This window comes from Crocodylus siamensis, chromosome 2 (genome assembly GCF_052110815.1).
Source record: "Crocodylus siamensis isolate JL-2025a chromosome 2, ASM5211081v1, whole genome shotgun sequence".
Lineage (NCBI taxonomy): Eukaryota > Metazoa > Chordata > Crocodylia > Crocodylidae > Crocodylus > Crocodylus siamensis.
Genome location: NC_143396.1, coordinates 263,510,264 through 263,527,187, shown reverse-complemented (window position 1 = coordinate 263,527,187; position 16,924 = coordinate 263,510,264). Strand labels below are relative to the sequence as shown.

The window sequence follows — 16,924 nt, the reverse complement described above, 5'->3', positions numbered from 1 at the left end:
ATACTTTGGGAGCCTATGGTAACCTTTGACAAGTGGGAACTCTGAAGTAGTATCTAAAATAAATACTATTTCTTTGGTTGTTATGGGTTCTGGACCAATTACTCCACTGATTATACCTCATGAAAATCCAGTGGGACCTAGTCCTTGAATCTGGCACAAATTAAAGGGGAATAAAAAAAATAAAGATGGTAGCATCCCATTTTTTCTTTCTCCCTATTTCTGGGGCTGCTGGGGCCAAATTCTTACACCTGTCAGGGATTGCTGGACCAGTGCAATACTATAGACACACCTGAGATTATCTTCCTATAGAAACCAATGAAGTACCCCGTCCCCTGCAACTGGGGCAATGTGCAGTTCTCCAAACATGTCAGTTTTAAGGTTTCTTAGTACTGTCAAGGAGGTACAAAGACATTCCCTCAGGGTCCAGGAACTAGCTCACAAATTTCATGGCACAAGGGGTGTCAGCTGGAATAAAAGGAATCTCTAAACTCTGCCATTAAGTGGCCATGCGCATCTACATGAGATGCCGACTGCACGGTCATTACTGCACAGTCATTTAGTACCTGTATGACTGCAGTAACTGGAGTTTCTCTGCAGTAGCACTGCCAAATGACTTTTTTGTGACACTAACTGTGCACTAGCCTGAGACTGCTGTGCAGTAGTGTCATGTCATACTTTCTGCCACCTGACACTACTGCGCAGTAGTCACAGGCTACTAACTAGTCAGTGTCTAATGTAGACACGGCCTGCATGTAATCAACAGATTTGGAAATTTAAACAGTTCTTTCTGTATAAACAATCAAACTGTAAATGCATATATTATCTGGTTTTGTTATGACACATCTTACCACTGGAGATTTATCTAAAGAAGAAAATGAAAGTAGCAACACTTTTGCCATTACAGAGAAAGAATTGCAAACATTCCGTTTGGGACTGCATGAGAGATTTTAACTCTGCCCAGCAAAGAAAAATTAGTTTTAATTATGTAGTGGAGGTCACCTTGTTTTCAATGTTTGTATTTACTATATATGCAGGGGTGCTATTTAAGAGGTATCTGTGTTTCCTTAGGAGTCCAAGTATTTCGCTTAGACAATGCTAATTTGAATATAATATATCCTAAGAACATTAATGTCAATATACGTAAATGTTTCAAGCCGGTTGATCTTGCTATATATGCACATATAGTGCATCTGGAATTAACAGAATTTAAAAATTAAAAGCATTTCTAGTATATATTTCTTGCACACTAGCACGTTTCAAAACGGTCACACCTGCTATTTTATTTTTTCCAAAACATAGCAAAAACACATGCTACATAGTGAAAGTGACCAGCCATTTTTCTCCCATCCCTTTTTAAAACAAAAAGTTGCAACAATAATAAAGAGAAATGTACTGGGTCTCCATCCTACATGGCTTTTATATGTCAGTGTAACTTTCCTGACTTTTGCAGAGTTGCTTCTTATCACACCACCAAAATCAAAGGTAAACCAAGACAATTGTTTCTTTACCCTATCATAACTTAAAATTGGCTGTGATTTACTCTTTGGGAGTCATGGTTAGGGGACAGTTAAAAAAATAACCCAGGAATCTAGGTTGGCTTTTGGCATGGCTGTGTATCCTGAAATTTTCCATTACCAGTCAGAAGCACCCATGAATAGGATGGTCTGAGCATTGGTTCTGAAGTATCTCATCTTGCTTGCATCACAAATTTGACTCCTAGCAGGATAAAATCAGACCCTTCAGAGGTGGATACACAAAGTTTCATGCAGTTCAAAAGAAGTGGATCTTTCATGACAGCTTAAAAGATACTGTAACAACTGTCAAAATGTAAGCATTTGTGGGTGAGTTATATGCTACTATACTGTCCTCCTGGTTGCGGTTATCTACCCCAGGGATGGCTACACTTCAGTGGTGCTCTGTGCATATGGACTGTATGGTATTTTGGGAACTTCTGGGATGAACGTGCCATATAACAGGGGTGTAGGTTGTAGCCATGTTGATCTAAAGACATAAGCAGACAAGGTTCTTTGGGTGAATCTAATATCTTTTATTAGTCCACCTTAAATCACTGGAAAAAAATTTTCTTAGCAAGCTTTCAGGTTTAAAAACCTTTTGTCAGGCTGAGGAAGCCTCTGGGGTTGGTGTGTGTTCTTCTATTCATTCTATCCAGGAAGAACACACACCAACTGCAGAGGCTTCCTCAGCCTGACAAAAGGTTTTTGAACCTGAAAGCTTGCTAAGAAAATTTTTTGCCAATGATTTAAGTTGGTCTAATAAAAGATTTCAGATTCACCCAAAGAACCTTGTCTATCTAGGTGCCATATAAGTAAGTTGTTGTTATGAATGCCATTTGAAGCTAAAAATGAAGGAAGCTATCATTTCTGACAGCTTTTGGGTCACCATAGACTGAAGAAATTGGTAAGATTTATAGAAAATCTCAGGTCCAAAAAAAAAAAAAAAAGGAATTTCTCTGGGATTTCTCTCCTCTGGAATCATATTTAGACTCTAACCCACAACTATAATTTAAAAAAAAAAGAAGTCACTTAGCTGCTAAAACAGTATCAGAGTGTTGGTTCTTCAGAAACAAAAGAATCTGTAACACAGAGGCTGCTATTGAATAACCATGACTCTACAAAACAAGCCACAAAGCTTCCTGCATATCAGACACTTTGCAGAGCTATCATGAAATAGGTTGGCTCTAGAAACCTTAGAAATGCTGCAAATGCAATCTAATACCAGGTTTTACTGAAGTGGGGGAAAGCTCTGTCTTGAAGAATCACAATGTTACACTGGGAAATAGTGCCCTCCATGAAAATTAATAAACTGCTCCTCTGATTTTCTTTTCCAATTGCTCTCATTTGTTCTGTATGATGAGAGCAAAAGGTGAGTCTAATCTATTTTTATGCTTTCCCTGATCTATGTCCTCACCTAGAACAGGGATTTGCCTTGAGACTGCTCTAAGTTATGTTTACTGTTACTTTGTCAATTGTTTGCCCTCTGTATCCCATCCAATGCCCTACATGGTGTTACCCCATTTATCTCCTCTTCTACGTGCCAGGAAACATCTGACACCTTTGAGTGACAGACACTGTTAAACATTTTTATCATGCTGATTTAAGTGCTTTCTAAGGTCAACCTAGGCATATCTATAAGACACTGTGGAGCTGCCTAATTAACTCTGCAGTAAAGTCTCCCCATCTACATGTGTGGCCCTATTAAGCTGTCGTAAACTAATAAACTCTGCTGTAGGAAAGTACTTTTAAATACAAGTATTGTCCTACAGTGGAGTTATTTACTGTGCAGCAATGCATGCATGGATACTGATGGGGCTGGCTGGGGAAAGAGGGAGCTTCAGTGCAGGGGCTGCCTGCCAGCTAGTCCTGCACTGAAGCACCTCGTCAGGTTGGCAGTCTGACCCGTGAGCCCCCTATCAGCCAGAGCTGCTCCAATCCATCTCAGTGTGCTGTGGTCCTGGGCACACATTCAAATGTGGTGGCTGGGAGCAATAAACTCTGGCATAATATGAACCAGAATTTATTGCTTCAAATTAATTGAACATGTAGATGCACCCTCAGTTTAGTAAAAAGTAAGACAAAGAATCTGTGTGTAGGTGTAACAGAAGCTGGGGTTTTGAAATTCAGTCACCACAGTAACTTTTTAAAGAATGAAACATGTAGTATTACCATTGGTGATGCGTAGGGGGTGCATGCGGGTGCACATGCACCCCCTGAGATTGGCTGTGCACCCCCTGAAATGCCAGCTGCAAAACCAGAAGTGCCAGCAGAAGTGCACTTCCGGTTTTGCTGCTGGTGATTTCGGGCTTGGTGATCTGCCGCTGGAGGACCCTCCCTCCCTGGTTGATGACTGGCCGCTGGGGGGACCCTCCAGCCCCAGTCAGTGATCTGGTGCCCCCCCCAGACTCGGAAGGCACCAGTCGCCCATGAATATTACTGTTCTAATTGTAGCCATTACATCTAAAGAACTTGTAGTTGCAAATTTCAGCCTATGAATGGTTAATTTTGAATGACAGTTTTTACACAAAAACAATCTAGTAGTGGGTCATTCTGGAGCAAACAATACTGTATTTATTCCTTCATGTAGTTGGCTCTATGTGTAAGATGACATGCTGAATAGACTATTAGAGGTATGAGCACATTCAACAGCATACAATACAGCTCTTAGGGGGAATGATGACTTTTACCTTTGTGTTTGTACAACACACACAACAGAGCACTAGTTGAGACTGATACCTCTGTGTCCTACTACAGCCTTAAATAATAATAAATGCAATCACAAGAAAGAGTGAAAAATGAGGAAAAAAAGAATACCGGACTAACCAGTATGTATGAGAAGTGAATACTAATGAATGAAGCTGTTCAAAAATAGAAAGTCAGGTGCATAAATCAAAGCTGATTAGCACATTTTTGGCAGATAAATCCATCCAGACATTCACCTTGCCAGAATTACAGGTGATAATACACACACACACACACACACACACACACACACACACACACACACACATTACTTTGAGCTGGATATATACATTTTACAAGGGCAAATTTTATTGGGCAAGAAGTATGATTCAAGGCAGGCACACCTTTTGTTTAAGTATTCTTAAACTGAAAATGTCAATAGAGCAGTAGTAGCGTGATTACATTGTGTGATGACAGTTCTCTGCCCTACCATATCTTTCAAGAGGCATATTTAGAAATTATGGCTGCTTGCAGATATCAGAACAAAACAAAATGGAGCATTATTTCAAACTCAGTGTGCTCCTGCACCAAGCCCCACACATGCCCAGAAGAGGCATCGCATTAGTAGAACCCAGATTGCCCAAGATCTGTACAGACTGGGAGCTTTAGTGGGGCTTTTTGGGTGCTTTTATCTAATAACCGATTGAATCAGCGTTAGATAAAAGCAGCAAAAAGCCCCACTGAAGCATCTGATCAATACAGATGCTGCAGAGCTGGGTTGAAGTAATGCACTGCTTCTTTCAGTAAAGCATTTTTTTTTAACATCTGCATGCAGCCCATCTTATGGTTTTTTGCCACATCTATGTACTGCTACATCTAAAAAAACAACGTTGATTACAGTGGTTATGCTGCCGTAAGTGTCCAACAGGCCAACCTAAGCCTAGGACCTCAGCAGCCATGCCTGCAGTAAGCCTCAGTTGACAAACTCTGCCCCAGTTAAGGAGCAGCGAGCATCCTTATTGGCTGCTGGGAGTGCTGCCTACTAAGACTGTGCAAAACGGCACTGTTCCATTTCACCTTGAGTTTCAAGGTTTCCATGGAACAGCGTTTTGTATCGAATTTCATTTTGATTCAAAACAGCTGTTCCGGTTTGCTTCATCAAAACAGTGAGGCTGTTTCGACTCTGTTTTGAGTTTCACTAGATCGACCAGCGATGGAGAGTCAGCCCAGCTGGGCTGACTTTCCATGTCCGGTACTAGATTGGGTGGGGGGGGGACAGGAAGTCAGCCCAGCTGGGATGACTTCCCACCCACAGCGCTGGATCAGGCCGGGGGTGACTCCCTGCCCCCCCCCCCCAGCCCCAGCTGGGATGACTTCCCAGCCCCCATCTGACCGAGCAGTGGGGATGGGGAGATTGCCCAGCTGGGCTGACTTCTTGGCCATGACCTGATCTAATGCCGGGGTGGGAAGTCAACTCAGCTGGACTGACTTCCATCCCCAGCACTATGGTCAAAACATTTCGACTTTTGAAGTATTTTGACTAGCCTCATTTGTTTTGAGGTGGTTTCGAAGCCCTGTGTTTCATTTTGATTTTGCTGTTTTCACCTTGAAATGAGTCAAAATAGTGTCAAAACGAAACGGCCAGTGAAATTTCGCACAGCCCTACTGCCTACCCATTTAATACCAGCTGGGGCCCTGGGTTTGCAGGCCAGTCAACAGTCCTACTGCAGCAAGCCTCCTGGCTCCTGACCCTGGTTTTTGGCTTATTTCTGGATTTTGGCTTTGTTTCCCTCTATGGATCTGTTTCCTGACTCCTGACTCCAGTTTGGCTGTTTTTGGACTTTGCCCTGGGGGCCCCGCCTTGGCATTTGATCCCTGGATCCTGACCCTGGATTGTACTGTGGAATCTGCCCCTGGATTTCCCTCATTTCTGTATAATGACTCCCACCCTCTGACCCAGGCTGAGCCCCCTGCTTTCCCTCAGTGTTCTAACCATTAAGCCAGACCAGCTACACCCCGGTTACTTACACTAAGGATGCATTATGAGGTACCCAATAGATTAACTAGAATACTTCTCCTTGAGCACTTCAGGAAACTTCTGAAAAATAATATATTAGCTAGTGAATTAAACAGTGCTTAATACTACCTTGTTTTTTGTGCAAAAATAAGAATAACTAATTACTACCTCTGCCCATTCTTCTAGAAAGAGCCCCTTTTTAGAAACACATTTTCTTCCTAATGATTAAAAATATTTCTGTTAAATTAAGAAAAAAACTCTATATCATGTTTATTGCCAGGTCGGGTCAGGTAAGGTCAGGTCTGATTTGATGGTTGCATTTTGTTCCGAACCATGAATATGAGCATTCGTAGGACTCACCCAGCACTAAATAGTATGCTAGGGAATTAAAAGATCTCCAGAAAAAAAGCAGTTTGGTTAAAAATAGGTGGCATTTTAAGTGCTATCCAATACTAAAATGGAAAATCATCAAAGGGTCTGGAAAATTACGGGATCAAAGGGGGGTGGTGGTGAGGAGAAATACTGACCAGGTGTTGACTGCTCCTTGGTAACTACCACATTTACTTGAAATCAAGATAAGATTTTTTCCCTCTGCATCTTATATTTGTATACAAGGAAACCCCATTAAATATATCGTCTATCACTGAACTGTTAGCAAAAGCAGCATGTGCTCAGTAATAGAAACCAACTGAACCTACTATGAAGCTGATTAAATACAGCCAACACTGACCAGGACCATAAAACACGTGGCCCATATTGGGCAAATATACTGATAGGAACCTTTTCTTGTGTGTCCCTTAAAAAAAAAAAAAAGAGCAGCTGCTCCCCCAAAAGGGAAAAGCACTGAGCCTATAGGTACTGCAAGTCCAGGGTGGCACTCAGAAAGGCCAGAGCAAGCTACAACACCTTCTCCTGTTACCAAAAAAAGCCTCAGTGCTCTTCTTAAATTCACAGTGAGCGACTACCTTGGATACATTTTTACTTCCTCTTCACTCCCAGACCTGAGCTATGACTTTCTTTTCCATTTCCAAACATTCCTGTTTCTTCATCAGCCTTAAATACCTGGCAAACATCACCAAACAGGGCCTCAAACAGTTCATCCAGAATCCCTCTGTCATCCCTTCTATCAGTCTGTTGCATATGATTAGTGTGCAACAGTTTGAAAAAAAGGTAAATTGCATCAGTTCTGAATGAACTAAATCTATGGGTACCTGTAAAAATTTGCCAATATGCAAATTGTTTCAAGGTGTATTTCAAGGTCAATGTTTTCAAATTTGCCCCTCACTTCCATGTGCTCAGGGAAAGTAGGATCTGGCAATAAGGAGTGGGGAAAGAGCTGCAGGGGAAAGTAATCAATGGCTCAATGTCTAGTTGGTAGCCAGTATCAAGTGGAGTGCCCCAGGGGTTGGTCTTGAGGCTGGGTTTGATCAATATTTTCATCAACAACCTGGAAGATGGGATGAAATACACCCTCAGCAAGTTTACAGATGACATCAAGCTAGGGGAAGTAGTAGATACACTGAAGGGTTGGTCTAGGATTCAGAGAAACCTTGACAAACTGGAGATTTGGACCAAAAGAAATCTCATGAGGTTCAGTAAGGACAAGTACAAAATCCTGCACCTAAAACAGAACAATCCCATATCCTTGTTCAGGCTGGGGGCTGAGTGGCTAAGTAGCAGTTCTGCAGGAAAGGACCTGTGGGTTACAGTAGACAATAAGCTGAATGTGAGCAAACAATGTGCCCTTGTAGCAAAGAAGGCTAACAGCATGCTGGGTGCATTACTAAACATGTTGCCAGCAGATTGAGGGAAGTGATTTTCTCCCTCTATTCAGTACTGGTGAGGCCACATCTGGAGTACTGTGTCTAGTTTTGGGCCCCACTACTACAGAAAGTATGTGAACAATCTGAGGTATATAACTTCTGATGAGAGGCTAAGGGAACTGGAGATGAGAAGACTGAGTGGATTTAATAGCAGCCTTCAACTACCTGAAACGTGGTTTTAAAGAGGATGGAGCTAAACTGCTCTCAGTGGTGGCAGATGACAAAACAGGGAGCAAAGGTCTCAAGTTGAAGAAAGGGAAGTTTAGGTTAGATATTAGGAAAAACTCTCTCACAAGGAGGTTAGTAAAGCACTGGAACAGGTTACCCAGAGAGGTTGTGGAATCTCCATCCTTGGAGGTTTTTAAGACCCAGCTAGACAAAGCTTTGGCTGGGATGACCAAGTTGGGGCTGGTCCTGCTTTGAGCAGGGGGTTGGGACTAGATGACCTCCTGAAGTCCCTTCCAACCCTAATTTTCTAGGATTCTATGAAGTGGTACGGTGGAGGGCATGGAAGCTACCTGGCACCCCAGATTTATTTTCCCTGCTGCAACTGTGGAAGGGGGACAAATTCAAGGCAGGCCTCCAGTAATTAGATTCTATACCTAGAAAATTATAATAAACTAGCAAAGTGCCATCAAGAATGACAGGCAGGCAGCAGGGACAGTGTCACCCCACTGCCCCCCACTGCTGCCGCCCCACATCCCGCTGCATGCAACCCCTCACCCCCCCCTTTGTGTCTGACCCTGTGTGCCCCCCACCTCAGACACACATCCAGCTACACACACCCACATGCCACACACACACCCAACCACACCCCCCCACAGCCACACCTACACCCACCCACACTCGCATGACACACACTCAGCTACATGCACACCCACCAACCCACCTATGCGCTCCATTGCCTGCAGCCATGAGCCATGCCCCTCCTGTATTTTGGTGCTGACCTGCAGTGTGGGACATTGCTGCAGGGTGCCGTGCAGGGAGCAGGCAGGGGGATGTGCCCCACCCCGTGGCCTGCATTTGGCAGGTGCTGCCGGCCACCCCCACCCACTCCCGTCCTGGCACCCTGCGCCGGCACACCCTGCCCCCCTCCCCCCGCATGGCCACATGGCACACCCCCCGGTTGCAAGCCATGCTCCTGCACAGCCGGTCACCATGGCAGGGACCACAGCCTGGCCCCACCTGCCTCGGCCCCCACCTCTGCCTGTCCGTCTGTCTGTCCTAAGGTTCCAGGCTGCACATGCACAGTTGGCCCAGAGCGTTATGGACAGACAGACAGCAGTGTTAAGGCTTTTTCCAACTACTTAGTAGCCCCAATAAAAGGCAATGTTAGAATTGTTTTTCCAACTTAGTTGCCCTAATAAAAGATACCACATCTACCTAAAGAACTGCATATGCAGGCCTGCATTTACCCTATAGGTATGACTAAATTGTGATTGTCTTGTTTCATTTTAGAATACATTAAGTTACTGTGGTTCAGCTTCCATTTACTGCTGGATTAAGTGCAGGCATATGGGCGGTTCTGTGGAGTAGGTGATGCATACTATACTAAGTCCCCACCTTGATTTTAGCTTACTGTTTTTGCTCACTTAGCTCTTCCTCAAGACTGCTTCTAAAATATTGTATTTACATATTTTAAAGTCTGCACACAAACATGCAGTTTATCAGTTTTTCATTCAAATATTGCCAAACAGAAGAAAAACTGTAACGTTCTTGTTGGCAGTTACTCTGCAGTCACCATGAAACTATGCAAGTTCAATATTGATGGAGAGGTACCTATAAATAATTTGCAGTGCTAAGTGAGATAGATATTACTTGAAATAACTTTATGTATGGGGGTAGAAATTAAAACAAACACAAGTAGCCACGACGCTCTCAAACCCTAAGGATACTTTCTTTAATGTATACTCACATCTTGCACAAGAACCGTTTGTGAGTAAATTTAACTGATGGTCTGCATTTAATGAACATGGAAAAAATACAATGAATAAAATCTGGGATTTCACATTTTTAGTTTGACATTTCTCTCTTATGCAGGCCTGTACTTACCCAAGAGTCATGCATAACATTTTGAAGAAGTATTATTACACTATACTTTAATAAAGTCATTACTCAAATTGTCAAATACAGTCAAGCAGAAAGAAACAAACTAATGAGCAGTTTTATGTATTACCAGGGAATCTACAGTATTTTTGGCGTGCTTTAAACAGATAAAAAATTCTGAAGAGATCAAGCACTCCATGTTGAAGTTAGCATATCAAAAATAATGTGATTTTTTTTTATGCTAAGTTGATAAAAGCTTTCTTTACTGGTTAATGCAATTCCACCCCAGGGTAGTGAATAACACTTACTAAGGTAACATAATCTATCCAGGCAATTTATTTTTTGCTTACTTGGAAGTATATGCCATATATTTGAATAAACCTCTTGCTAGCAAAAGTCAACTTATAAAAATAGCAAATTTCTCTTTTTCTTTTAATATGTGTTAAATAGAAGGCAAGAAATAAGGGGGGGAAAGATCCACTTTTGAGCAATGACAGCTGTGTGAAAGTGCAGTTATCAATAGCCAATGAATTTCATTCCTAAGTTGCGTAGAACAGGAAAATAAAAGTATGTTCACTTTTCTTCATATGTGTTAATTAATATCAGTTCTGCATAAGACACTTCTTAAACTCTGTACAGATGCCTGTGCCAGTTACAGTTGTGTAGATTTTGTAAAACACAACCACACACAATAATGCAGAAATACCACACAAATTGCTTTTTTCTTGATGAAAGGTACCTGTAGTACTGGCTAATTAATTGTCAAAAATTTCCCAGTATTATAATATCTGACATCCGTACCTGACATTTTAGGGGACATCTCTCTAGCTTGTTACTGAAATGGAACAGGATGTAACTGTCTAACACAAATAAACAGATCTTACTTAATCAGCAGAAGTATCATTATCCATCCAATACTTTTTTCACTTTCTGTATTAACAATACCAGAGACACTGAATACAAATCTTCTGACTTCCCCCATAGCAGCAATTAATTTGTGAATAGCCTGGCACATGGTTTCCCCTAGTTCTTCAGTGTTGCACAGGAATTACATACAGAAGGTAAAATTAATTGGCTGAGCGGAGTGCTACCTTCCTGTCTTCTGCAGAAAAGGTCTCGGCTCTTACCTGACACATAAGACTGCTTCAGGTTTGGGCTGAACACAATCCAAGACTTGGGTATGAATTCTCTATTTGCACTGATATTAATCCACTGCCCCCAGTGCATTGTAAAATAGGGATATGTCCAATACTCTTTCACACTGGCTGAAACAGCCCTATGTCCAAGGCCTGAATTGAGTGTGTATTGAATTTCACTCATTCAAATTCCCCATACTCTACCCAAACAGAGCCTGCACATTCAAGCTCCATGTGGGTAATTTCCACTTTAGGGAGTAAGTTATTACCAGGGACCTATCTAAACTGAGGTGGAAGTTTCAGGGGCATGTCAACAAGAGAATATAAACTGTTAATCATTTACATTTTGTTTATACATAAAAGGCCAAATTCTTTGTTTCTTCCTTAGTTTTTACTTGGTCTGAAAGTCCTTTTAAAATCCATAGGAGTTTGCCTTAGCAAGGAGCAAGTGAAAGCCAAATAAAGACTTTAAGCCATGGCCCATAATACCTAAACTTTATAACAATATTAAATCAAGTACCTGTTCAAAAGTAGATGACAGTGGCTTTCCACTCCCTCTGGAGCTGGACCGTGAGGAGTTTTTAGCTGAAGTCATCTCCTTTTTGTACCTGGCTATTTCCTTCCTGAGTTTCTCTCTTCGTTGCTGATCTGAAACTGATGAAAGAAAAAACTGAATAAAATTAGTGAGATTCAAACAGAACTGTACTGGTCTCTTCATTCTAAATGCATCAACAGACTTCAAGTCACTCAGAAAAGCAAAACGTTCCATTGGGTTGCAGTTTGGGTAGAATGATCATAACAAATTTCTCACTGTCAAAATATCAAGAATGATGTTGTGACTTAACAGCCAGGATTTGGATTCTCTTTCATTTAGCATTCTTTAGTTCTACAGCTAACACAAGACTACACTGGAATTGGAAGACCCAGACTAACATGACATAAATATGTTCCCTTTTGATTTAGTCTGGATGAATAATTATGGAAACTTTTGGCAAAAAAACCCATTCTTAAATAATAAGTATGTATGTATGTTAAATGTCAGTTAATTTATATGTACAAAGGAAATGGAGGAAGTTCCTCATGCTCCAAATCCTACTTTTGTCAGAACTGGACTCTGAATATTCCCCAAAATGGCCACACAAACGCACCGCAAAACTACATTACGTGCCAGAACCATGAACAACTTAGGCAGGGGCTGTATGTCAGAGTCACTCCTCAGTCACAAGGGAAGAGTCACGTAACCATATAGTTCTTGGCTCAAGATACCATCCCAAATGTTTCTCTATCATGCAAGGCAGCTATGCCATCAGCCTATGAGAAATGAGACCCAAAAAAATGCAGTCACATTTGCTTTGCACTTCTGCCAAACATGAGTTTTCTGTAGCTACACACATCCATCACCTGCAACAATATGAGCTTTTATTTCTGAAGTTATAACAGTTTTCATTTGTATTCCAGGTACACAGAGGCATGTTAGACTCTGAAGGATGATCTGATACATAAAGCAACAAAACAAACTGGGGCAGAGTGAAAACATGCACATTTCTAAATGAGAATAAAGAAGCTCAAAAGAATAAGGGCAATTTTACAGTTTATGCAAATAGGACCATTATATGTTATTTAACCCACTGACTGTACAGTCTGCCTGATGCAGAAACAGCATCTCTGAGCACAGATGGCCTTTGTTAATGTCTGTTTCATTTACCCACTGCAAATTTCACTCATACTCTACTATGCCCCGATCCTACACCAACTAACTGACATGATAGTCTTAATTTTACATATATGAATATCAGTAATCTTGGGAATGTGGTGGCACTGACACTTCTATTCTTGGCTCTTGCGAAAGAAACACGGTGATCTGAGGGACAAGGTATCAGGTCTTTCATTCACCTTTAAAATGCATTCTTCTGTACATGTTAATCTTACAGATGGGTTATATAAATGACTTGGAGGAACACTTTTCATGTAAAAATTATTATTATTTTGCAAAATTGAGTCCAATATTGGGCCAGCATTGGTACTTCCATACATAATGTGCTAGATCTCCTTCCTTTGGCAAATTTCCATTTCTGCTGCTTTTAATTCTTACAACAGACATGACTGATACAAAGGTCCCCTAGGGGAGGGTAAAAAATAACACACACAGCACAAGCTGATTGAGGATCACTTCAGACTAGACATAAGGAAAAACTTTTTTACAAAACTTCTTGCAAAACAGCAAAAAAAGCCCCGTTAGGCTGCAGAGTGGTGAGAGACGCGCGGGTGAAAGCCCACCGTGCCCCCACTCCCCTGAAGCCCCCCAGAAACCTCCTAGCAGCTGCAGAGCCCCCTGCTGACTCTCAGCACAGCCGGAGGCAAGTGGGGCTCATGGTGGAAAGGGGTTAACCCCTCTCTGAGTGGGAGGAGGCAGGTGCATGGAGCCGGGCCGGGTCAAGCCCCTGCCCAGGCCCCTACTTCACCCAGCCCCCCAGGGAGCCACGCTACCGGAGCCGCGTGAACAGGCTGCGCAAACTGGTGTGCTTGTTTGCCTGTGCGTGAGTTAGAACGGAGTTCACGCAAGAGGGGGCGTGGGAGGGCCCGAGACCCTGCCTGCGAACCCCCCAGGGTAATCAGTCCTAGCCGTAGCCAACCTACCAGAGGCATGACACGGGTGGGCACGTGCCACACCCCAAGGGTCCCCTCAGGCTCTGCGACCCCCCCCATCGGGCACCTCAGAGACGGCCACCCAGACGGAGCCCATGGTTCCGGGCTCCACGCAGACGGAGCCCCTGGCTCTTGGCTGCACGGGCTACCTGTCCCTTTTTCAGGCTCTGGGGCCCAGGAGCATGGCCACCTCCCCTTGCAGGGTCTGCTCCCTACTGGGGTCTCTGGCGCGCCAGCTGGAGGAGCTCCAGGCCACAGTCCAGAGACTACGTGCCATCAGGGACTGTGAGCAGGAGATTGACTCCTACTGCCAGGCCCTTCTCCCCCGGGAGCCGGAGGGTAGACCACTGTCTCCCTCCAGAACAAAGGAGGACTCCGGGACCTCCCACTCTGTCCAGTCTGTCCAGTCAGGAGCATGGACCAAGGTGGTCAAGGGCCCTAAGGTCTGCCGCACCAAGGCCCCTGCCCCCCAGAGCTTAGCAATAGGTACACACCTCTTGCTGCTCCAGCAGAGCCTGCTCAGTTGCCAACTCCCACAGGCAACACAGGCTCACCTGCAGCTACCATCCCCGCTCTCCCCAAGGCAAAACGTAAGGTGTTTGTTGTGGGAGACTCCATTCATCCTGAGGGGGACTGAGGGGGCAATCTGCCGCCCCGACCCCTGAGCCCGGGAAGTCTGCTGCTTCCTGGGGCCCGCATCCCAGACATTGCAGAGAAGATCCCAAAGCTCCTCCAGTCCACAGACCACTATCCCATGCTCCTTATTCATGTGGGCACCAATGGCACGGCTGCCAGCTGGGTCATGAGGCGCTACAGGGATTTGGGAGTGGGGCTAAAGGGTCTGGGAGCACAGGTGGTGTTCTCATCGATCCCCCCAGTCTTGGGCTATGGGCTGAGGAGGGAGAGGAGGATCCACGTAGTCAACCAAAGACTGCGGCGCTGGTGTCATCAGGAAGGCTTTGGCTTCCATGACCACAGCCCACTCTTTGGCGAGAGAGGCAGCGAGCTGCTGGGAAGAGATGGCCTCCACCTCTCTCCCCTGGGGAGGAGGCTCTTCTCAGCCAGACTGGCTGATCTGCTTCACCAGGCTTTAAACTAAGCCCGCTGGGGGACGGGGGGACTACTGCCACTGCTGGCCCACTGAGCAACCCTTGCAAAGCCAGTGAGCCAAGGCACTTAAGGGAGCCCACCCCTGCCCCAGCCCTGGTACAATCTGTGGGCAAGGCAAGAGCCCCCAAGGAGACACTTGCCTGCCTGTACACAAATCCCAGGAGCTTGGGGAACAAGCAGGAGGAGCTCATCTTCCTGCTCAATGCAAATAATTACAATGTCATAGGGATAACGGAGACCTGGTGGGACTCCATCCATGACTGGACCTTGGGTATAGATGGCTATACCCTGTACAGGAGGGATCATGTAGATAAAAGGGGCAGGGGTGTAGCTCTCTATGTTAAGGAAAGCTACATATCCCTGCAAGCCAATATTGGTGACCAAGGTGGACAGCTAGAGACCCTTTGGGTTAAAATTCATGGGGAACATGGCACAGGGAACACAATGGTAGGAGTCTACTACAGACCTCCCACCCAAAATCCTGAGCTTGACCAGGAGTTTGCCTGGGAGCTGGCTGAGGCTGCATGCTCCAGACCATGGTTGTCATGGGTGACTTCAATTACCCAGACATCTTGTGGGAGGCTTACTCAGCAAAATCCAAGTGGTCGCAAAGCTTCCTCTCGTGCATGGATGACCTCTACCTGACTCAAGAAGTCTATGGGCCAACAAGAGGCAAAGCACTGCTCGACCTGTTACTGGCTACAGGGGATGACCTAACTGGCAACCTAGTGATCAATGGGAAGCTGGGTGACAGCGACCACGAGCTGATTACCTTCACCATCCGCCATAAAGCTGGCAAGTCAGTCAGCAACACAGAAGTCCTTGACTTCAGAAAAGCCGAATTTGACAAGCTCAGGAGGCTTGTCAGTCAGGCCCTAAGGGACCAAGACCCCAGGGAGAGTGGAGTTCAAGAAGAGTGGTTGCTCCCCAAGGGAGCGATCCCCAATGCACAAGCTAAGTCTATTCCATCTCGAAGAAAAGGCAGCAAGAGAGCACAGCAGCTCCCCTGGCTCTCCAGGGACCGAGCAAACCTCCTAAGGCTAAAAAGAAAAGCCTACAAAGGATGGAGGACGGGATTCATCTCCAAGGAGGATTATTCTGCACTGGTCCGGTCCTGCAGGGAGCAAACCAGGAAAGCCAAGGCTGCAACTGAACTCCAACTAGCTTCAAGCATCAAGGACAATAAAAAGGCCTTCTTTAGATATGTGGGGAGCCAGAGGAAAAGCAAGGGCAACACTGGACCCCTGCTGAACCAGATGGGGCAACTGACGCCCAGGAAAAAGCCAACCTATTAAATGGGTACTTTGTGTCGGTCTTTCACCAGTCCCATGGGATGCCTATGCCCGCTATGGGACAGGGAGGTCTGGGTGGGGGAGATCCTCTGCCCTCCATAAATGCTGACCTCGTGAAGGAACATCTTGAGAAGCTGGATACCTTCAAGTCAGCCAGCCCTGACAATCTACATCCCACGGTACTCAAGGAGCTGGCGAGCATCATAGCCCAGCCCCTGGCAAGGATCTTTGAAAACTCCTGGCGCTCTGGTGTAGCGCCCGAAGACTGGGAAAAGGCGAATGTGGTGCCTATATGCAAGAAAGGGAGGAAAGTGGAACCGGTTAACTATAGGCCCATCAGCCTGACTTCTATCCTGGAGAAGATCTTGGAAAAGTTTATTAAAGAGGCCATCCTTAATGGACTGGCAGACGCCAACATCCTAAGGGATAGCCAGCATGGGTTTGTTGTAGGTAGGTCTTGCTTGACCAATCTCATTTCCAGGTGACCTATCACCTGGACAAGGGAGAAGAGATTGATGTCATATATCTTGACTTCAAAAACCCTTCGATCTGGTATCCATGATCACCTCTTGGCGAAACTAGCCAACTGTGGCCTTGGGCCCACCATGATCTGCTGGCTGGGAAATTGGCTCTGTGGTCGGACCCAGAGGGTTGTAAC

General features: G+C 44.6%; 1 protein-coding gene across 2 annotated transcripts in view; it reads right to left on the bottom strand.

Moving 5' to 3' along the window:
• The window catches only part of SPATA7 (spermatogenesis associated 7), a 79,505-nt gene that overhangs the window by 20,608 nt on the left and 41,973 nt on the right, over positions 1 to 16,924 (bottom strand). For both annotated transcript variants that reach the window (XM_090033851.1, XM_090033852.1), the window contains exon 5: positions 11,739 to 11,872. In XM_090033851.1, the coding sequence (XP_089889977.1) occupies positions 11,739 to 11,872 (134 nt within the window). The remainder of the gene's footprint in view (positions 1 to 11,738; positions 11,873 to 16,924) is intronic.